The sequence below is a fragment of the Paroedura picta genome, chromosome 4 (genome assembly GCF_049243985.1).
Source record: "Paroedura picta isolate Pp20150507F chromosome 4, Ppicta_v3.0, whole genome shotgun sequence".
In the NCBI taxonomy this organism is placed as follows: Eukaryota; Metazoa; Chordata; class Lepidosauria; order Squamata; family Gekkonidae; genus Paroedura; species Paroedura picta.
In genome coordinates this window covers 91,727,280-91,747,351 of record NC_135372.1, presented here as the reverse complement: position 1 = coordinate 91,747,351, position 20,072 = coordinate 91,727,280, and the positions used below count along the sequence as shown (strand labels likewise).

General features: G+C 42.1%; 1 protein-coding gene across 2 annotated transcripts in view; it reads left to right on the top strand.

The window, feature by feature from the left end:
• Positions 1–19,671, top strand: part of SLC6A17 (solute carrier family 6 member 17) — a 45,269-nt gene extending 25,598 nt beyond the window's left edge. For both annotated transcript variants that reach the window (XM_077334180.1, XM_077334179.1), the window contains exons 5-12: positions 1,426–1,607; positions 2,403–2,513; positions 5,324–5,565; positions 5,947–6,139; positions 9,052–9,244; positions 9,946–10,105; positions 10,380–10,542; positions 11,533–19,671. In XM_077334180.1, coding sequence (XP_077190295.1) covers positions 1,426–1,607; positions 2,403–2,513; positions 5,324–5,565; positions 5,947–6,139; positions 9,052–9,244; positions 9,946–10,105; positions 10,380–10,542; positions 11,533–11,901 — 1,613 coding nt within the window. In that variant the 3' untranslated portion in view covers positions 11,902–19,671. The remainder of the gene's footprint in view (positions 1–1,425; positions 1,608–2,402; positions 2,514–5,323; positions 5,566–5,946; positions 6,140–9,051; positions 9,245–9,945; positions 10,106–10,379; positions 10,543–11,532) is intronic.
• Positions 19,672–20,072: the final 401 nt, after the last annotated feature.

The following is a 20,072-nucleotide window of genomic DNA, read 5'->3' as shown; positions in this document are numbered from 1 at the left end:
AATGCTGGTAAGGGCTCATGGGAATTGTAGTCCATGAACATCTGGAGGACCACAGGTTGACTACCCCTGCCTTAGAACTCAAAGGACTCAAACTCAAAGGACTAGATCCAACCAATTTTCCAGTGGTGAAAGGGAGGAAGTGGTCTCCTTTGATCACCATGGAGGCTACTCTGGGGACCATGGAATCTGCCTGGACAATGTTCATGTGGGATGACAGCCAAGGCAATTAGATGAGATTGAGTGAAAAAGTTGGGTCCAATCCAAAATTTGGTATTGGTGTTATAACCAGTAATGAGGAAAATGTTTAATATACCCATAACTGAGAAGGAATGAGAACCATTTTTGTAAATAATCCAGCCATATCTATCTCCATAACATGAAGGGATTGTTTCAATAAAGCTGTTTATTTATTGTTTCAATAAAGGATACTTGTGGTATCCGATACCCAACAAACTGAATAAAATGTCAAGGAGAGCAAAAATGCATATTGTAGAAATATGGTTCTGAAAGTTTAAAGCATATATAGCGGACATGCCCACGGGTAAAATTTTTGTAAGAAAAGTTTCAACAGAAGCAAGGCAAATAGTAAACAATAATCTTTCATTGGATCTAAGACATTATTAACCTGTTAGGTTTATTAACAAATTGTACACATGAACACATGAAACTATCTTATAGTGCATCAAACCACCAGCCCATCAAAGTCAGTACCTGAACTGGCAGCAGCTCTTTCAGGGTTTCAGACAGGTCTTTCACATCACCTACTCCCAAATCTTTTAACTGTAGTCCCACAAAAGGAATCTTTACCAATATGCACAACCTTAGAGGAGTCTTACTTGCCAAGGTGATCATATTGGTAAAGATTCCTTTTGCGGAACAACTCATAACATTAGACCTTGTCTGAAGAAGAATTCAAAACAGAGAGCCACTATGGAAACTCTGTCTTTCACAAGGTTTATCAGAATAAAAGAAGACATTTTACACAAGTTTCTCCACATGAATTTTATTCATGTTGATGTTTAGAGCCAACACTGGTTCTTGTTTCAATTGCTTGTAGTAGTTAGGAGAACTAGCCTCTAATCTGGAGAACCAGTTTGATTCCTCACTTCTCCACATGCAGACAGCTGGGAGACTTTGGGTCAGTCACAGTTCTCTTAGAGATCTCTCAGCCTGAACTACCTCATAGGGTTCTGTGGTGGGGAGAAGGAGGAAAGGTGATTGTAAGCCACTTTGAAGCTCCTTTGGGTAGTGTGGTACAAAAAGAGGAGCTCTTCTCACCTCTCTTCTAAATGCACATAGGCATCTTTTCACAAGTGCCCAGTTGCATCTGTCCCGCTCAGACAGTTTTTGCTGTCATTTTAAGTCATGTCTTTTAAGATGCCAAAGGAAAAGTCTGTAATTCATGCAACCTCTTGTCATTTTCAGTTGTGGAACCCGAATGTGAAAAAAGTTCTGCCACTACTTATTTCTGGTACCGTGAAGCCCTGGATATTTCCAACAGCATTTCAGACAGTGGTGGCCTGAACTGGAGAATGACCATATGTCTGCTGGTAGCTTGGAGCATTGTGGGCTTGGCCATGATCAAAGGCATCCAGTCCTCTGGGAAGGTAGGAAGCAACTGAAGCAAATTAAAACCGTGAACACTTCATAGCAATTCATAACTGGTGCAGTCCTCATGTAACTCCTGACTGATAATCCTAGATAGCAGTCAATAACTGCTGTGAACTATGCCTGCACCTTCACACATCCAGCAACTATAACATAGCAAACTGAATTTAGGCAGTTTGGAAGACCTGAACAAGGCTCTTAAAGACAGGATGCTTTGGAGAACATTAACATGCTTTGGCTCAGAAGTACTTGATGGCACACCTGTCTCTGTCTCTGTCTCTGCCTCTGTCTCTTACATACACACAGAGTCTAGCCATGTACCTCACAGCAGCCATGTGAAAAGGAAGAAAAATTGGTGTAAGAGCCTATAAGAAAGGAGGCCAGATAAGGTGTGACTTTTAGTAATGGTACACTATTGCTTCAGCTCTTGCATGAGGCTGGCATGATCAGCTGTTATGCAGAGCCCTGTTTGGTTTAAATACTCCCTGCCTGCATTGGGAGGCTGGCTGGAAAAGTTTAAAGAAACCACCACAACTCCATTACAGCTGGTTATGCCAGGTAAGGCCACAAGTGTTTAAGGATACCACAGGGGGGAGTATTGAAAGGGACTGCATGCGGCCTAGAGTCCACTGTATTTTTGGTACAATGGTCTTTACTGCTAGTATATTTAGAATGTAAATAGGTCAACTTCCATTGCGGCCTTGCATGTGGTATCCTGAAATGCTTATCCAAAAGGCAATCATTTTGTACAGTCTGCTGCTAATTTATGTCATGTGGGATATTCTTCCTCTTAGGTGATGTATTTCAGTTCCCTCTTTCCTTACGTGGTACTAATTTGCTTCCTGGTCCGGGGTTTGCTCTTGAGGGGGGCAGTAGATGGAATCCTGCACATGTTCACTCCCAAGGTAAGCCCCTCAACAGTGTCATACAGTCTGAGCAGTCAAAGCAGATTCATTCTCAACATTGAATTCTTTGGTGTAGATAATTGGGGATAAAATTTATTATTAGCATCACATTAGTTGTGAAGACTGCTTGCCTTTATTACTTGTTAGGTACCCCTATGAAATACATGGAAGCATTAATTGGGAGAGGGTTGGGGCCACACTCCATATAACAGAAAATAATGTGTGCCTACTCTTTACAATGACATAACATGCATGCATTTTGTACTCATACATAGGAATGACAGCATCCAGGTGGGATGTGGGGATTCCTTAAATGGTTGTTTTGGAGGGGGGACTCTATCTATGACATTGTAGCCTACTGAGGTTCCCGTCCTCCCCAGGCTCCACTCCAAAATCTACAGGAGTTTCCAAACCTGGATCTGGTAATCCTGTCCCTCTCCTCCTGTTGGTGGACAGGGAGGACATGACAGCCCTAGTGCTTCCAGACCCAGCATGTGCAGATTGTTGACTAAACAGAATGAGCAACTCAGAAGTGAGGAGTTTCACATTAATTGCAGCTGTTTTCAGTTAATCACAAAGATTTTTGCAGATTTATTGCTGTTCTGCCTAGCATTCTGATATTGCTCCATGAACTCTTGCTGGATATTTGGCCTTCTTTTGGTGTACATAGCTCAGGTATTAGCTAGCAATAGGTAGCAAAGTTGGGGTAGGGATCTGGATCTGGGGTGGAGCAGGGGTCTGCAGGGGCTTCTTTAAGGGGTTTAAGATCCCAGCAACCAAAGTAGCTTAAGTGACTCTCTTTCAAATGATCCATGCTCAGTGCTGGGATCTGGATAAGAGCCACTGGCTCCTTGTCCTCCATGACTATTTGAGGTGTGGGTCATGTCAGAGTTTTTCTGCTGAACAGATTTCATACAGATTCTCCTTTCCCTAATAACTGGCCTTTATTTTCCAGGATAGAGCAAACAGCCTTAGAAACACAATTGACAGGTGTGTTCCTATGCCCACTTCAGTCTGATAAACATAGACTTATTTTTCTGCTGTTGTAAATTTGCTGGTTCCACTCATCTTCAGCTATTTCCTTTCCGAATGTGCTCAGGTGATGTTTGTTTGCTATACCCCAAAGACAATAAACCAGAGCATGCAAATAAATTAAATCATGCAAATGTCCATGTTTTGCATGATTCAAATGCCAGATTTCAGATTTTTAACACAAAGCCCAAAATATCCTGACAGTAGTGCACTTTAAATGATGCGTGCACTCACTCACTCACTCACTCACACACACACACTCACACACACACACACACAGCAATAAATTAAGCTGAAGGGACTCCCACTTCATATGAAGTAGCATCTGATTCACATGAATGAAGAGATGAGTAGAAAACTGGCTTTGTACACGTACATATCAATAGATCAAACACATTGGCATATGTTTATTTAAAGTATCTGTTAACCACCTCTAAAATATAAAGTGTGGCTGTTCACCATACCATAGTGCAAATAACCAAGTTTTATGCAGGCTGTATAACAATCAGTGGTACTGTATCCCCTTAAATGGCAGTGCTAAAACTGACCTGCTTTTCCCATTGCAGTAGAACAGCAGCAATATGTATCAATTAATTAGCTAGCTAATTAATTCTTCAAATAATGATGTAGATGATTCATATTGTGAAGCTGATGGAAGACATTCATCCTGATTAATAAGAAGTATGAAAGCATGAACCATAATCCTACTTGCTTCTATTGTAAATAGGCTGTTTTGCAAGCACACATCTGTCATCAGAAATACTTGGAGTGACATCATCATCTATGAATTGCATTTCCATCCAATTTGCCAGGATGCTAGCAGGCCAAAGGTTCAATGCTATGTGTGATCAGCATGCACTTTGATAGGTTGCTGGGTGCATTTCTTGCATTGAAAGGGGGATATGATACTATATGTACTGCTCAGCTAGAATTAGACCAGCTTAGTTCACAAAAGGCAGTCAAAGGATTGCTAATATCAAGTCTGACTGTCTTGCATATTCTGTTAAGTGTATTTTGCAAGGCTGCAGACTTTAATCAGTAGGTTAATCAGCTAAAGCTTTCTTAAAAATAAATGGGGGCTAATTCTAATTGGCATCCTGAACATGATGACCCAGGTTACTGTAATCTTTGCAGATCTCAAAAATTAAACAGGCTGTTAGCACTTGGATAGGAGATGATCAAGAAAGTCCTGGGTTGGCACAAAGAGGCAGGAAATTACAAAACAGTTTTGTTCATCTTGAAAACCCTACAGGGTTCGCCAAATGTTGTCTGTGATTTGATGGCACTTTCCACCTCCTTATTGGTAGGGAAAAACTGAATTGGTGAGTTTCTGATTTCTAAACTTCCCTTTGAACAGTACTCCTCTTTTCAAGTGTCTCCTCATGAGGCAAGAACCTTGCTTTCTTAAAATATATATATTTGGAAAATATTTTATTTTTAGGCTGCCAAATTTAAATGGTATACAGCCTTGGCCATGCAAGAAAGAATCAGGGTGTTATCAAGAATTAGACATCTATAGGATTTAAATGTACAATTAAAAGTTAGGTTTTGATATGCATCAATTTCAGTGGATCCTAACATCTTTTGGATTGTACCAATAGAGTCCTTGGTAATTCATGAGGATAATGTATGTGCTTTCTGTAGCACATGCAGAAACAAACTGCACATGCAAGCAAGTATACACTGCTCTCAGCTGCTATGTGATATGTATAAGGATCTCAGATGCATACCAAGATGAGTGATGGATGACTTAGATTCCTTCTTGTCTCTCCTTACAGCTTGATAAGATGCTGGATCCCCTTGTGTGGCGGGAAGCAGCCACACAGGTCTTTTTTGCCCTAGGACTGGGCTTTGGTGGAGTTATCGCATTCTCCAGTTACAATAAACAGGACAATAACTGTCACTTTGATGCAGCCCTGGTCTCCTTTATCAACTTCTTCACTTCAGTCTTGGCCACACTGGTAGTCTTTGCTGTGCTGGGGTTCAAAGCCAACGTCATGAATGAGAAGTGTGTGATAGAGTAAGTTCCAGTTCTAGTCCTTGTCCAAGACTAAACTATGTCTAAAGGAGATAGCCAGAACAATGACATAGCTTTCATGCTAGTCATCCTTTTTCAGCCACAACACCAGGTACATTTGCTTTGGTTTTAGTGTGGCCTGCAGTCTTAATTGCCTAAAGCTGTCATTTGCTTCTGATCAGATAGCTTGATGGGTCTCCAGAACATTCCATAGATCAGAGAAAATCTCTCAATTTGTCTTTGTAGAGGGTGCAATGGACCTCTTCTTATATCAATTGCTAGAAGTTTGCCATCCTTATTTTGTGGATAGAAGGTGTCCCAGGACAAGGGAACAACAGTGGCCAGGAAATGACTGTGTCCTGACTTTTAGCTTCTTCTCCTTAGGAATGCTGAGAAGATCCTGGGTTACCTGAACCACAAAATCCTGAGCCATGACCTTATTCCACCCCATGTAAACTTCTCCCATCTCACAGCCAAAGACTACAGTGAGATGTACCATGTGATCAAGACAGTAAGGGAGGATCACTTCCAGGAGCTAGGCCTGGATCCCTGCCTACTGGAAGATGAGCTTAACAAGGTATGTTTACAACTAGGCTTCATCACTTTCACTGAGGTCTGGGAGCCAATCTCTATGTTCAGAAAAAGCACATGGTACAATCCTCCTGTAGATGTACCATGTTAAAATAAGGTGAGCATTGGTAAAGTGGGACACCATTGACCGGGGGGTTCTTGATTAAAAATTTGGTCTATATGGAGCAATAAAAAGTTTCATAGAATGCATAGAATGAAAAAATAGTATTGTAATACACATTTTTTAATTTCAACATAAGTACAATTTGCCAGGTGCCCCCAGATGTCCCTCCAAAAGTGAGACAATCTGGTCACTTTATGTTAAGATTATGGGGTGGGGAGAGAGTCAAATGACAAAGTTTTTAAAATGTCTTCTTTGCATATAGAAACTAGCAAATCAGGGAGAAGCTCAAGTTAAAGTTTTTCTGGAGGCAGTTTAAGTAAAGAGCAATTCTGCAGTGGTTTCCAAGTGGCAGCAAGATCCTGAAAACAGCTTACTAAAACAAGTAGCAAGCAACTTAAAAGCACTATTTCTTGCAAAATCATTACACAAGACATACAAAAGACTAGCCCAGTATAAATATTGCAAGATTATTCATATAAACAATCAGGAATGGTACAAAAAGTATATGAAGGTGTAACTGAAGAAAAACTAGATCCATTCTTGGGAGAAAAATCTAGCTATAGCACTTCTCTCCAGGATACTTTACTGGTCTGATGTATTAGCAGAAAAAATCAATCCTAGGTCCTCAGGCCTAAGAATGAGATTCCTCACCATGCTGAGAAATATTAGATGATAATTTTCCAGGAAAACAGACTCAGTCTCTTGCTCGTACACTTCTGGATAAGATTACTTAAAGAGAGATTCTGTAACCATTAATCTCCTAACGTTAATTTTGAATCATATTTCCAGCAATTTGGATCCCTTTCCAGTAGAAAATGATTTCCTGGAGTCAGGCTGTTCCCTAGCAGGCACTCTGAACCGGCAAAGATTTCCCCCCTAAGAAACCAAATTTTCTTCTAGAATGGAATGTATAGAATAAGAAACTGGCATCTTTTCATCACTGGGATTTCTGTTCCTGAGTGGGAACTGGGAAGAGGCCTCGGGTATCCTGGAAAAAAGTGTCTGCTGGTGTGCAGACCAACTTAGTTCACTAGATCACTCTGACTCCCACAAAAAGAGGCTGTAAAATTTGTCTGCAGATGTAAAATGTTCAGAGCTGGGTAAAAACTTTAGACTGAATTTGTTTGGCTGTGGCATTTGAGAAACTAGACCCAAGCAGGGGATTTCCAATCTTTTCTTGGAGATAACATTACTGTGAAAAAATGGCAAATCAAAGAAAAAACAGCATCCTAAAACGTATGTCATTCAGTAACCACAAATTAAACTATAACAAGATATGAAATCAGTTTTTAAAACGCCATTGTAAGACCCACAAATGTTCTGGGTATGTATGACCATCCCTTAAGGGAAGCTGGACTCCCTCCCATCGTGAACAATCTCTGCAGTCACAGATTGCTATGGACAAAAAGGTGAGGGTACCAGGAAACAAGCCTGCCTCATTCAAGAGAATAAGTCATGGCAAGCTCCAGTTACTGACCTTAGTAGCCCAGTGGAGTGATGCCACTGCAGGGGTACCAAGTGGACACCAGACAGACAGTGTTCTTTGGCCCTGCCCTTCAGCAGCCATTTTAATAGCCCAGCTAGAACTGGAAGGATGCCATCTGCTGATAGGGTTTCTAGCCTCCAGGTGCAGCCTGGAGATCTCCTGGAATTATAACTGATCTTCAGGTGACTGTGGGCAGATCCCCTGGAGAAAATGGATGCCATTATACCTAACTGAGGTCCCTCTGTTTCCCAAATCCCTCCCTTCCCATGCTCTAGCCCCAATCCTCCAGTAATTTCCAGACCTGAAGCTGGCGATCACTTGGTCTCCCACAGCAAAGCATTTACTCCCAAGCACTCACTAGTTTAGAATTCATTGGTATTTTTGGTACTCTCATTATTAATGTAATTTTATTTTACAAAAATTATATGCTACCTTTCTGCCCTTACAAGGACCCCCAAGGCAGTTGACAAATTAAAACATACATAATGAAATAATATTTTAAAACAATTCAAAGCAATTAAAAATACAGCTAAATAACGGACATAAACATTGATCATGCAGATGTTGCAATATCACCATCTAGGAAGTTTGTTATATTGTGTTAACATGTCTGTAAAATATTTTTTCAAAATTCTTTGATTTGGTTTCACTGGTTTTTAAATCATGTTTTATTCATTGACTATTTTAATAAGATATCTTCATGATTATATTGTATTATATTTTCTCCCTTGTAAACGTGAGTCATTTACACACATGCAGGGCTCCATTTCACTTTCTTTATGGGTATTTAGAGTGGTGTGATGAAAACTACCCAGTCTGCAGACTGGGTTTCTGCACATAAGTGGCTAACTTGGATCAATACCTTCCACACGAGTGATTTAGAGTAGCTTCCACAGGACAACCCTAATGTGTACTGTGATCCCAAGTTCCTGAGAATGAGAGCAATGATAACTCACTGAACCACTCCAAAATAAAAACTTTTAATTTCACCTCTAGAATGACAGCATGAACTGTTAATGTATGTCCAAAATTTTACTGTGGATGAAGGGGCAGGTTTCCTCTTTGAAAGGGTTGCAAACTAAAATAACATTTCATCCATTTGTTCAGACTTCAAGATTCCTTGACTGTTCTAGGGAGATAATTTCCAGACTTGTTTCTTAGAGTGCCCCCAGATAGTGCTGTTTTCCTGGTACTAGTTCAGCAGGTTTCAGATGGGGAAATTAAGTATATCAATATATGCATGCACATCTGCTTATATAATAGTCTGTTCTTCAAAGAGTAATCACAATCTTCTTTTGACTCTGTTCAGTCAGTTCAGGGAACCGGCCTTGCATTCATAGCTTTTACGGAAGCAATGACCCACTTCCCAGCTTCTCCTTTCTGGTCAGTGATGTTTTTCCTAATGCTGATAAACCTGGGCTTGGGAAGCATGATTGGGACAATGGCTGGCATCACAACCCCCATCATTGATACTTTCAAAGTGCGCAAGGAAGTATTAACAGGTATGTTTCTCTTGAAAAATGATTGACACAGCAGATCCGCTCTTCCTCGCCAAGCATTTAAGGGTGCTCAAGGAAGGTGTGCCATGTCCTTTTTTCCTAGCCATAATGTCTTTGGGTCCAGAATAATAGCCCCTCTTATTGACAGCATCACATGGAGCTGAGCCTTCAGGAGACGGTGCTTCATCTGAGGCCTTGGGATTCACAGGCTCTGGTTCTGGAGGGGGGTTCTGGTGGGGTTAGCTTCCTCTGAGCCCCCTTCACCCAGGGTTGCCTCTTGTTCCCCCTGCTCACCCTCATCAGAGTCTGTCCCTGAATCTGAGGGGTCATGACAGTGACCATTTAAAATGTCCAGAGCTACCATCTACATGGTGGAGGACCAGAACCAAAAGAAATTCTGTCTAAACATCTGGAAGAAGTTCCTGACAGAGTGGTTTCTCAGTGGAACAGGCTTCCTCCGGGGGGGGGGGTGTCTCCATTTTAAAACAGAGGCTGGGTAGCCATCTGACAGAGAGGCAGATTCTGTGAAAGCTCAAGGGGGTGGCAAGTTACAGGGGATAAGCAATAGAGTTTAACCTAACGTCTCCCAGCTGCTAAGACAAACACATCACAGAAGTAGGCTTTCCACTTCGCAGAAGGGAGTAATTACATTTGACCCTATGCTACCCATTCATGTTCTAAAGATGACCCTCTATTCTTTGCAGTTGGCTGCTGCATCTTTGCTTTCTTTGTTGGACTGATCTTTGTGCAACGTTCCGGTAACTATTTTGTCATGATGTTTGACGATTATTCTGCTACATTGCCGCTCACCGTTGTGGTTATCCTGGAAAACATTGCTGTGGCTTGGATTTACGGCACCAAGAAGTAAGAGTTTGTTCAAAATGTCCCAAGGGAGTTTAGGTAGTAATATTTTCTTTCCTTAATGGCCTGGCTCAATTCCTAAACCTTCACTTGTAACAGCACCTCTATAAGCACTAAATATGTAAAGGCTTTTATTGCTCTTGAAGCATTCAGCCTCTGGGTGTTTCTTTTGACTGCTGGTTCTGCCAGAGTTCTTGATAGAAAATCCATTCTGTGGGGAATGAGGAACCAGGCTTTTGTGCTTCATCAGTTGGTTTTGCTTCATTGCTCTTTATAGGTTCACTCAAGAATTAACAGAAATGCTGGGTTTTCGGCCTTACCGGTTTTATTTCTACACATGGAAGTATATCTCTCCTATCTGCATGGCTGGCTTAATGACAGCCAGCATCATCCAGTTAGGACTCCACCCACCAGGTTACAGTGCCTGGAACAGAGAAGCGGTAAGTTGGTGAATAAGGATGTATCCCAATGATGACAAATCCATATCTAGTCCATGTGATTTTGATCATTCTACATATTTGCTAGACATGAGTTACATGCCAGTGTACCATGAAGTCACAGGATCCTTTCTGCAAAGTGTTTGGATTTCTAACAATTTCTCCAATTGGAAATATGAACAAGATACTATCTTTCAGAAACAACTGCTGGTCATGCAGGCTTTCTTGATGTAAGAGAAAGGAATCCTGAATTAAAGGTAAAGGTATCCACTGTGCAAGCACCGAGTCATGTCTGACCCTTGGGGTGACGCCCTCTAGCATTTTCATGGCAGACTCAATACAGGGTGGTTTGCCAGTGCCTTCCCCAGTCATTACAAGCTGGGTACTCATTTTACCGACCTCGGAAGGATGGAAGGCTGAGTCAACCTTGAGCTGGCTGCTGGGATTGAACTCCCAGCCTCATGGGCAGAGCTTTCAGACCGCTGCCTTACCACTCTGTGCCACAAGAGGCTCTTAATCCTGAATTAGGGTAGGGTGATTGAAAGTGTGGAATCTGAGCACAATAACCCATTTTAGCATTTATTCTTTCTCCAGATATTATTGTCCTAGTTTGACAACCTTGCAAAGTTATTATTGCTGCTGTTGCCTCTCCTCCTCCTCCTCCTCCTCCTCCTCCTCCTCCTCCTCCTCCTCCTCCTTAGATGCTATGGCCTACAAGAGAACAATGCCCTAATGCATTATTCTTAAGAGATTAATACTATGCCAGATGCTTCAGTATGAGTGTGCCAAAAAAAAAAGGAAGGGCAGTCATCTTTTGGCAGAAATTCTTGTAATTTATTAAAATTGCCTGTATATGGTACATGCTGATCCTTCTCTAGATGGAGAGCAAGTAACCAAGGTTTGCTTGTCTTGATGCTAGAAGAATACTAATCTTTTGCTCTAGAGTTAAACTTCCAATGAGATTGACAGATGCCGATTATATTTTTCTTCCAGGCTGCTGAGATGTTTCTCTATTATCCACCATGGGCTATGGCCATCCTTATCTCACTGATCATTCTGGCCACCCTTCCTCTTCCTGTTGTCTTCATCCTACGCCAATTCCATCTGGTTTCAGATGGCTCCAATGCGCTGTCGGTAACATATAAGAAAGGACGTATGATGAAGGATATCTCTAACTTAGATGACAACGATGAGACACGTTTCATCTTGAGCAAAGTTCCCAGTGAGACTCCTTCTCCAATGCCCACACATCGTTCCTACTTAGGTCCAGGAAGTACATCCCCTCTGGAGATGAGCACCGTTGCCAATGGACGCTATAGCAGTGATTACCTTATGGCTACCACCCCTGAATCTGAACTGTGATAGTCAACAAGTGTCCCTCCTGCTTCCTGGGCAAAGGAGAGGAGGTTCTAGAAAAGGAACCGGTGCTTTAGATGCCCTTTCCAGAATTTACAGGAATAAGGTCCAGATGATGACAGCAGAGTGTAAAGGTGGAAACAGGCCTTCTCCTGGCAGGGCCCAGCCAAAATAGTGGCATCCTCCTCAGCGAATACTACTACTGCTATTACTACTGCTGCTGCTATTAGTACTATAACTTCTACCAATAATTATAATAAGACATTGCAATAAATTTTATGGGCATAAGGAAAATTTAACTAATTGGTACTGAAAAACACAAATCACTCATATTCATGCAACCAGATGTTGGACACAGGAGACAAAACCAGGCAAGAGCTAACAGGAAGGGTTGCAGGTTCCTGTAATCCTTCCTTTGCCCATTCCTTTCCTCTCATTGGAAGAAGAGAGTGCCTCAGCGCACTGAGCTACGTAACACCACTGTTCATAGCACAACAAAGCTTACTTTCTTGATATGATATGATACCAGCCCACCTGTGATTTTTCGTGTTGATAATGCACCAGTTCATTGGTAAACATATTGTGCAAGTCTGGGCCAAGGTATATTTTATGTGAACTACACATTACAATGCTTGGCTCTGGCATCACATGATATATCTGCCCCATCATTGTTCCTGTTGGACCCAAAACTGTAAGCATTGAGGAGATCTTGTTTCAGTGGAGTTTGCATTGGTGGGATCACTAATATTACTCATAGTGTTCCTCTACCAAAAGTTGGTTCATGTAGTGGTGCAGACTTCTGTATGTGCACATGTGCCATGTGTGTAGGTTAGAATCAAAACTCTGGCATTTGTGTAACTTTCTGGAATTCATGGTGTGAGTCCTGGCATCATCAACATAGTTCTGATCCAAGATTTGACAACATATATTTTCTCAATGAAAACTCTTTAGATTAGTAGCTATTCTCTACAGACCCATGAAGGGCATGCTGGGACGTCTCACAGGTTTTGGGGTATTAAAAGCACATTCAAAATTACTGATGCATAGGATGCACAAGTGAGCACAAGTACTTTGGAATATCACATTTTCTGCACAAAATGGAACGAAAATGTAATACTTCCTCCAGATAGCGACTTATTCAGGTGGAATGTTGTTGCACACATGGCACAGACATGTGTTGGCTAAACCTTATGACATTAATGGTGACACAGTTCCGGTTTCCTGCTCAGTTGCATTCAGTTGGTGACTCAAACATGCTGTGCCATTTTAAGCTATGATTGAAAGTTTTATTTTATTGTTATTTCAGTTGCTTGGAGATTGCATATGTCTCTGCTGGGCAATTCCTGTGTGGGAGTGTGCACATAGTGAGCATCTTTAAAAAGTTACTCAGATATGCAGTGTAATTTTTCAACCTTTGTTAAGTTTTTTTTTAAGTCGATATATTTGGAGTTTGATCATTCTCATGATTTACAATTTATGTGTGGGAGCACGCACCTAATCTGATTTTACTTTTCAAGGGTGAACAGCAAGTTTTAAAAGGCTGCTTCCGCCTCCCCCTCTCTCACGGTGCGTGCCAATAGAGATTTTGTTCCTGTTGCTGACATATCACTTGTGGAATGAAGCAGTAGTTAATGTGCGACAAGAGCGTCTGAGGGAAAGGGCATGCTTGGCCTGCAGAAGGTCCCAGCTCCGATCAGCAGCATCTGCCTTTGGAGAGACCCTTCCAGTTGGAGTCTGTAACAATGGATGAAATGGGCCTGGGGGGATAAGAATGATGCACTCTATGCCTCGAGTGTTTAGGAGGAGATGGAAAAATTAGGGCATTTGTGCATGAATGCTTGCTCACAAAAGACAGCCTCGGCTAAATTTCGCTTATTTCCCTGCGATTAGAGGAGTCTTATGGGAAATGACACAGGAAAATTGAGCTCTGTGCCTTTTCATGGCCATGGGCTCCAGTTCTCACAAAACAGATTGCCATCTTTCTCCATAGGCTTAAGCTAGGTCTATTCCTGGCTCCAGAAGTGCATGACTGCAGCAAACAGCAGTGATTAGTGGGCCATTTTAAGGCTGGGGTGTACAAACAGGCTAATGGTAGAGACTACTTTGCATGATTTTTGATGGAAGTAGCCTGCAACCACCCCTCTACAGGACAGGATGAGGGATTTTTTTCCACCCCAGGAAATGAAAGGGCTTGCTGGGGTACAGAGGAAATCCTCCAGCCTGCACAGTCAGCCAGTGCACATGGACAGCTTGCTGAGACTCAGTTGAAAACTTGAGACAGCTATTAAACATCTCCATGTGGCAGCTATTTCATGTTTGCCTGACAAGAGCATCGAGGATCTGTATATTGAAGCTCCTAGAGCAGAATCTTAGCACTCAGAAGCTACCTAGGCATTTTTTGCTGGGCAAAAAATCCAACCTGTGAGTAAGGCAGCATAGAAACAAAAAATGGAGAATTCTTTATGCTGACATGTGTCTCGGTTGTATTTTGTAAGATCTTCTCCCTAGGCCTTCCTTTCTTTTCAGGATATTCCATTGTCCTGGTATTTTTCAGGCAAATTAAGCCTCTCGCAGCATATTGGCTTCTAGGGAGTTTTCTGCTTTTGAAACTTCAAATTTTGCTTATGCATGCATCTCTGAAAAAAACTGCAAAAGTTAAGTACATTCTACAGAGCCCTTTGCAAGTAGGAAATTGGCCATGTGGTCCATTGAGTCTGTGATCCAGTTTGGATGGCCAACAGAAGTGAGAGTAGAAGTAAAGTGTCTTGCTTGGCTTTATCTATTGGGCTTCAGGACAGTAAGGTGACTAGCATGGAATAGGAAACCATTTCCCTTTGAAATCCCCATCAAGGTACAATGATAGTGTTTCTTTTGTTGGTTCCCTGGTGCCCAGGAATCTCCATCCCTAAAGTCAGGCCCCAACAGTATCACTGCTTTTCCTTTCCAAATTTTCTTAGCTGCTAAGACAGAGAACCTGTTTAAGATGTTTCTCAATGATTTTGCTCAGCAGCGTCATTGCATGTGCAGGTTGGTAGCTCACAATATCTTACAGTTCAACAGCTGTCCCTGTCAAGGTGACAGTCATATTTCTATTTTCTCTGAACACCTCATCTCCTGACTGGATTTCTGACTGCCTTATGCAGTTACTCTCAGAGTCCCCTTTCCCACAGATGTTAATGAGCCTGTTAGCCCCAGACAAAGCAATATAAGCTAAACAGAAAATGCTTGCATAAATAGTGCAGGCGGTTAATCCATTCTCTCTTTTTTTGTATTTTAATTGCCTCTCTGATCCCCCTTCTGCATGCACAAATGTATCACAAAGCAACAGGCTGCAAAAGCAGAAGTGCTGCAAGGAAGATAATAAAATATGAAGCAGAATATTCAGAGTTGGGGAGTGAGTCAGAGATGGTATTCTGCTGCAATGAACCCAAGATGTCTACGGCAATCAAAGAAGCTAAAGGGCTTCTACCTTCTGGAGATTGGATTCCATGGATGGGTGCCAGTGGGTGGCGCTGTTTTGCTATGTCAGGTCTGCTCCTTCTGTCTCTCTCCTTGTGTGTGGGCAGGATCAGGACTGGACTGTGCCAGGAAATAATGTGAATCAGACAGTAGGTAGAGATTGCCATTTCTTGGGCTGCAGATGCACTTTTTCAAACATTCAATGGTTTCTTCACATTTCTCAGACTCTAAGACTCTTTGCCCCCAGCCCTTTTTTGGCCATCAAGTTAGAGCTGACTTATGAAGAGCCTGTAGGATTTCCAAGGCGAAGAGATATTCTGGGATGGTTTGCCCTTGCCCTCACTCTGTGTGACACCCTTGGAATTCTTTCATGGTCTCCCATTGAAATACTGACCAAGGCAGAGCCTGCTTGGCTTCTGACATGAGCTAGCTTGGGCTTCCCAGGTCAGGGAACTTTGCACATTGGGAAAGTAGGTTACTAATTTTATTGCTTTCTCTCTCTCCCTTTCCATGCTCGTTTCTCCTCTTCCAAGTAATGCTTTAGGGTGCAGTCTGTCAGGGATTAGCATCTTTCTTAATCTATATGTATATTTTTGCTGGCCATGCTTCTCAGCCTATGTACACTGACAAACTTAACTGGAGTTGGGTGAAACAGGCTGGAGCCCATGTCAAATTAATGCACTTCAGTTGAAGTCAGTGGATCAGATCCTCCACTCAAACAGATCTCTGGTATGCCTCTATGGATTTTGCCTACCACCTCTGCAGTGGGCCCACTGTGTTTTCTTCTCTCATCTTGTGGCAATATCATGCCAATGGCGACGAAGAAACAAAGAAGCACTATCTGATATGTAAGTATACATATATATAGAAATAACCTATAGATTCTATTTCTATTGTATATTTTATTCTGTAAATGTCGGTGTAAATGCTGTTAAATGACAAACATATTCCAAAAGTGATCCGTGAAACTATTTTCATTCTCAGTGCTGTACAGATCTATTTTATTGTATATTTGATATTATATATTTATAATTTTTTAGTGTATGACTGGTGACCACACCCTGCTGAGCTGCCCATGTGGGGGTGGGGGGGGGAGCACAGAGGGGACACGGCCTTCTTTCTTTCTGTGGAAATGTAACAGTATTACGTTGTGGCATTTGCTAGGCATTAGGCTGGGGAAGTGGTGGGAGTAAATGTTAGATGCCTTGAGCAGTCGCTCCATTGTGTATGTGTGTGCGCGTGCTGGAGACTGTAACTGCTGTTGTGTTTATGTCTGTTGTATTAGTGTTGGCTTTTCCTGTAACCCAGTCACTTTCTAAGCCATTCTGTAGCTTCTGTTGTTATGGATGTTCCCTGTTGGGTGAGCGTGGCTGCTGGATGTTCCCAACAATATGGCTGTTCAGGCAGGGGTGAAATTGAGTGGCATGGTTTGGTGATTGGGCTGTACCTCATAGTGACAAGACTGAGCCCAAAGAGATGATCACATGTACACTCCATACAGACATGGATGCTATGTGTGAGAAGCTTCTGAAGTCAATATTTTCACTTTGACATTTAGTATAGGGAAAGTCATCTTACCATTATATATATGGTTCAGAAGTGTCCATATTCTGCAAAAACAAAAGCCATTGAATCAGAGCAAACCAAAGGAGAGTGTCCTCAATACCCACTGCCCCGTCCACTCCTATTGCCTCTGTGCATCTAGGGTTGCTAATTTCTTATAGCACACACTTCTTGAAGCACAAAAGCCCAGAAGGGAAAAGCAACATTCCAGCAGCCCTTCTGACAAGGTAGCCTACCTGGAATGTACCCCAAGCACCTGGAAACTAGCCCAGCATGCAGAATTAACCCACTTGGCCCAGGATATTTTTCCTTATTATATCTCCTGTATTTTGGCCCGTTAGACACAATCAGGTTTCTGTCTATTTATATCTAAGTTGTTGAAATGGTTGCCTTGAGCCAACCCAGCCTTATTAGCACACTGAACTCCACAGTCTTAATTCCACTTGGCCAGGAAGCAACTTTAGATAACAGCACACAAGAGATTTATGCCCCATTCCAGAGAATGTAATCTGCAAGTGATGGTAAGTAGGCTTCCATGTATGAATCTTCTCTGGTTCAGATATTTTAGGTGTAAATTGGGTGTGCATTCAGATATAGATGTAATCTATCCAGACTGCATTACTTTCAACTGATGGGCATTCAGTGTACACCCCTGTCTTCACTGTGGTGCAACTAGTCACATGGATGGGTTTGACATACTCCAGAAAAGCACATTGGAGTTTAATTTTATCACAAGGATGGTTTATCATGAGGAAGGCCTTCATATGCAACCCACTGCATATTTTCTGGTTTAGCTAAAGACACAGGCGGACACACTCTTAGACTAATTATGCACTGGGAACTTCACTGCCCCAGTTCTCATGCAGGAGCACATATCAGGGGCAGATGAGGTGCACTGGGCCAAATGCTCCCCCATGTGGGTGCAGGGAGAGGTGGGGCAACCAGCCATGACTAAAACTCCAGCCTACAGCCCAGCATGAAACCTCCAGTGCATAAACGGTCTTAGTGGTGTTATGGGACCTGTGCTTTCAAATGAAATCTGCAACTGTTTAAGTTGATCTGTAGTTGATGTATCAGAACCTGGTCTTATCACTGCTTCTGACTCCATAAATTGAACTCAGGTTGACTTTGCCACGTGATGAACATGTTTCATGGTTTGCTTAAATATGCCTCCAGATCAACAGGTTCTAAAACTGGTTTCAGGCATGAATGTTGAGTGAGGAAATGGTCACCAATGTCATGGCTTCATCACATGGTGAAAACTAAAAGGGTTGACTGCAGATGGCATAAGGAAAGTTCCCTGCCCTCTGGGGGCTTAGGCGCACCTTGTTCTGTATGCTCAGTCAGCCACATGTCTCATCCATCATGCAATGGACATTGGTTAGCTATTATTACACCACAAAATAGTTGTCTCGGCTTCATCCGATAGAGCTAGAGCAGAATGATCAGAATTTTAGGGCTGAAACTGTGACTGGGATTCCCAATGGCTGAGGAAGGCTCCATTAATCATCTTCCCAAAAATGCTATTTCTGGAGCTGTTTTCCTCTTATCAGCTGACAGTTTATACCCTGTCTCCAAACTATCTAATGTTCTAGTAAATCCCCCCTTTCATACACAGGTTTTTTTGATTTTTTGGGGGGGAGGGGTTGCTACTGCAGCTAAGGCAGTATATTCTGCAGTTTCAATAAACTATCTGGCAAGACAATGCAACATCTTTTTCAACCTGTCAAACAGTACTAGATTATTTTGCTGCTACCCTACTTTTTAGACTCAAGAGCTATTGCTGGTAGACTGGGAGACAGCTACATTCAGAACTCTGAATGTTTCCTATTTCACTGCCAGTCAGTCCCCTTTGCATAGTTTCGCAGCTCCAGATGTACAGTTTTTCATACCAATACTAACTTCAGCCCAGTTCAACAAACATGCCTTTTGGGTCCAGCAGGTCTATGGAGACAGGAATAAAAGATCTTTCCAAAAATAAATGCTCTCTCCTAAAAGATGAGCTCAAAAGCGATGTTCTATTGCTCTCAGAATAGAAAACATCGTAGAATACACACCTCAGCAGAACAATAGAGGTCACACGGCTACATTTCCCACAAACTACTGCTGAGTTCATTTGAAGATATAGACCTGATCCATCAACAGAACTGTTCACTGACTTCCTAGTAAACCCTGAAGCAAGAAAAAGCAGGGTGACTAATTTGATGGAGAAAAACTAGAAGAGAGAAGTCAGGCAGAGTGCAGTTGTTGCCAATCTTCAGTTGGAGTCTGGAGATTTTCTGGAATTATAGCCAATCTCCAGATGACAGGGATCAGCTTTCCTAGACAAAAAGGCAGCTTTGGTGGGTGGACTCTATGGCATTCTGTGCCTAGGCTCCACTCCCACAAATGTCCGGGAATTTCCCCAACCCTGCACATGATGCATTGTGGCCTCAACTGAGCAAAAGTACTCTGAATCCCACAGGGATATCTCTAGCGACAGTAAGGAAGCTGCACTTGGGGTGGGCTAATTAAGATTTCTGAACTGTCATAACACCATGCCATGCTTACATTTGGAAAGCACAAGTTTCTCATGAGACTTTACAGGGAGTGGTGGTGGGGAGCACAGATCATAGTGATTTGTTTGATATATAATGTAGCTAGTATATCTACCCTATGCACCCTGTGTCAGCAGGAGAACTGTGTTGTGCGGGAGAAATACTGTAACAATCTCTAGCACCCTGCAATTAAAAGAATTTCTTCTTTACCATGCAATGTCTCTGGGGTCTCCTTTCCTTCTTGTTTATAATACCAGAGCACATGGGAACACTCTTCAGAGGCTTTCTGTGAAGGATGCGGTCTGGAGCAAGACCGTCTGACTGAAATATATTCGTGCAGCACCTAGCATTCTGCAGAAGCATTCTTTAAGTATCATTGCTGCTATGAAATGCACTGGAAGCTGCTTGGCTGCAGTGGTGAGTGAATGAGTTGTGATTCAGGGAAGCTGCAGGTTTCAATTTTATAGCAGATGCAAATTTAGACAAGCCACTCTCATTCCCTACCCGTAATACTAGCGTCCCTCACAAGGTACTACATGTGAAGTATTTTAAAGGCTGAAAAAAATAATAGAGATACTAGGTAAATGCATAAAAAACATTCTGCTGCTTAATATCAAT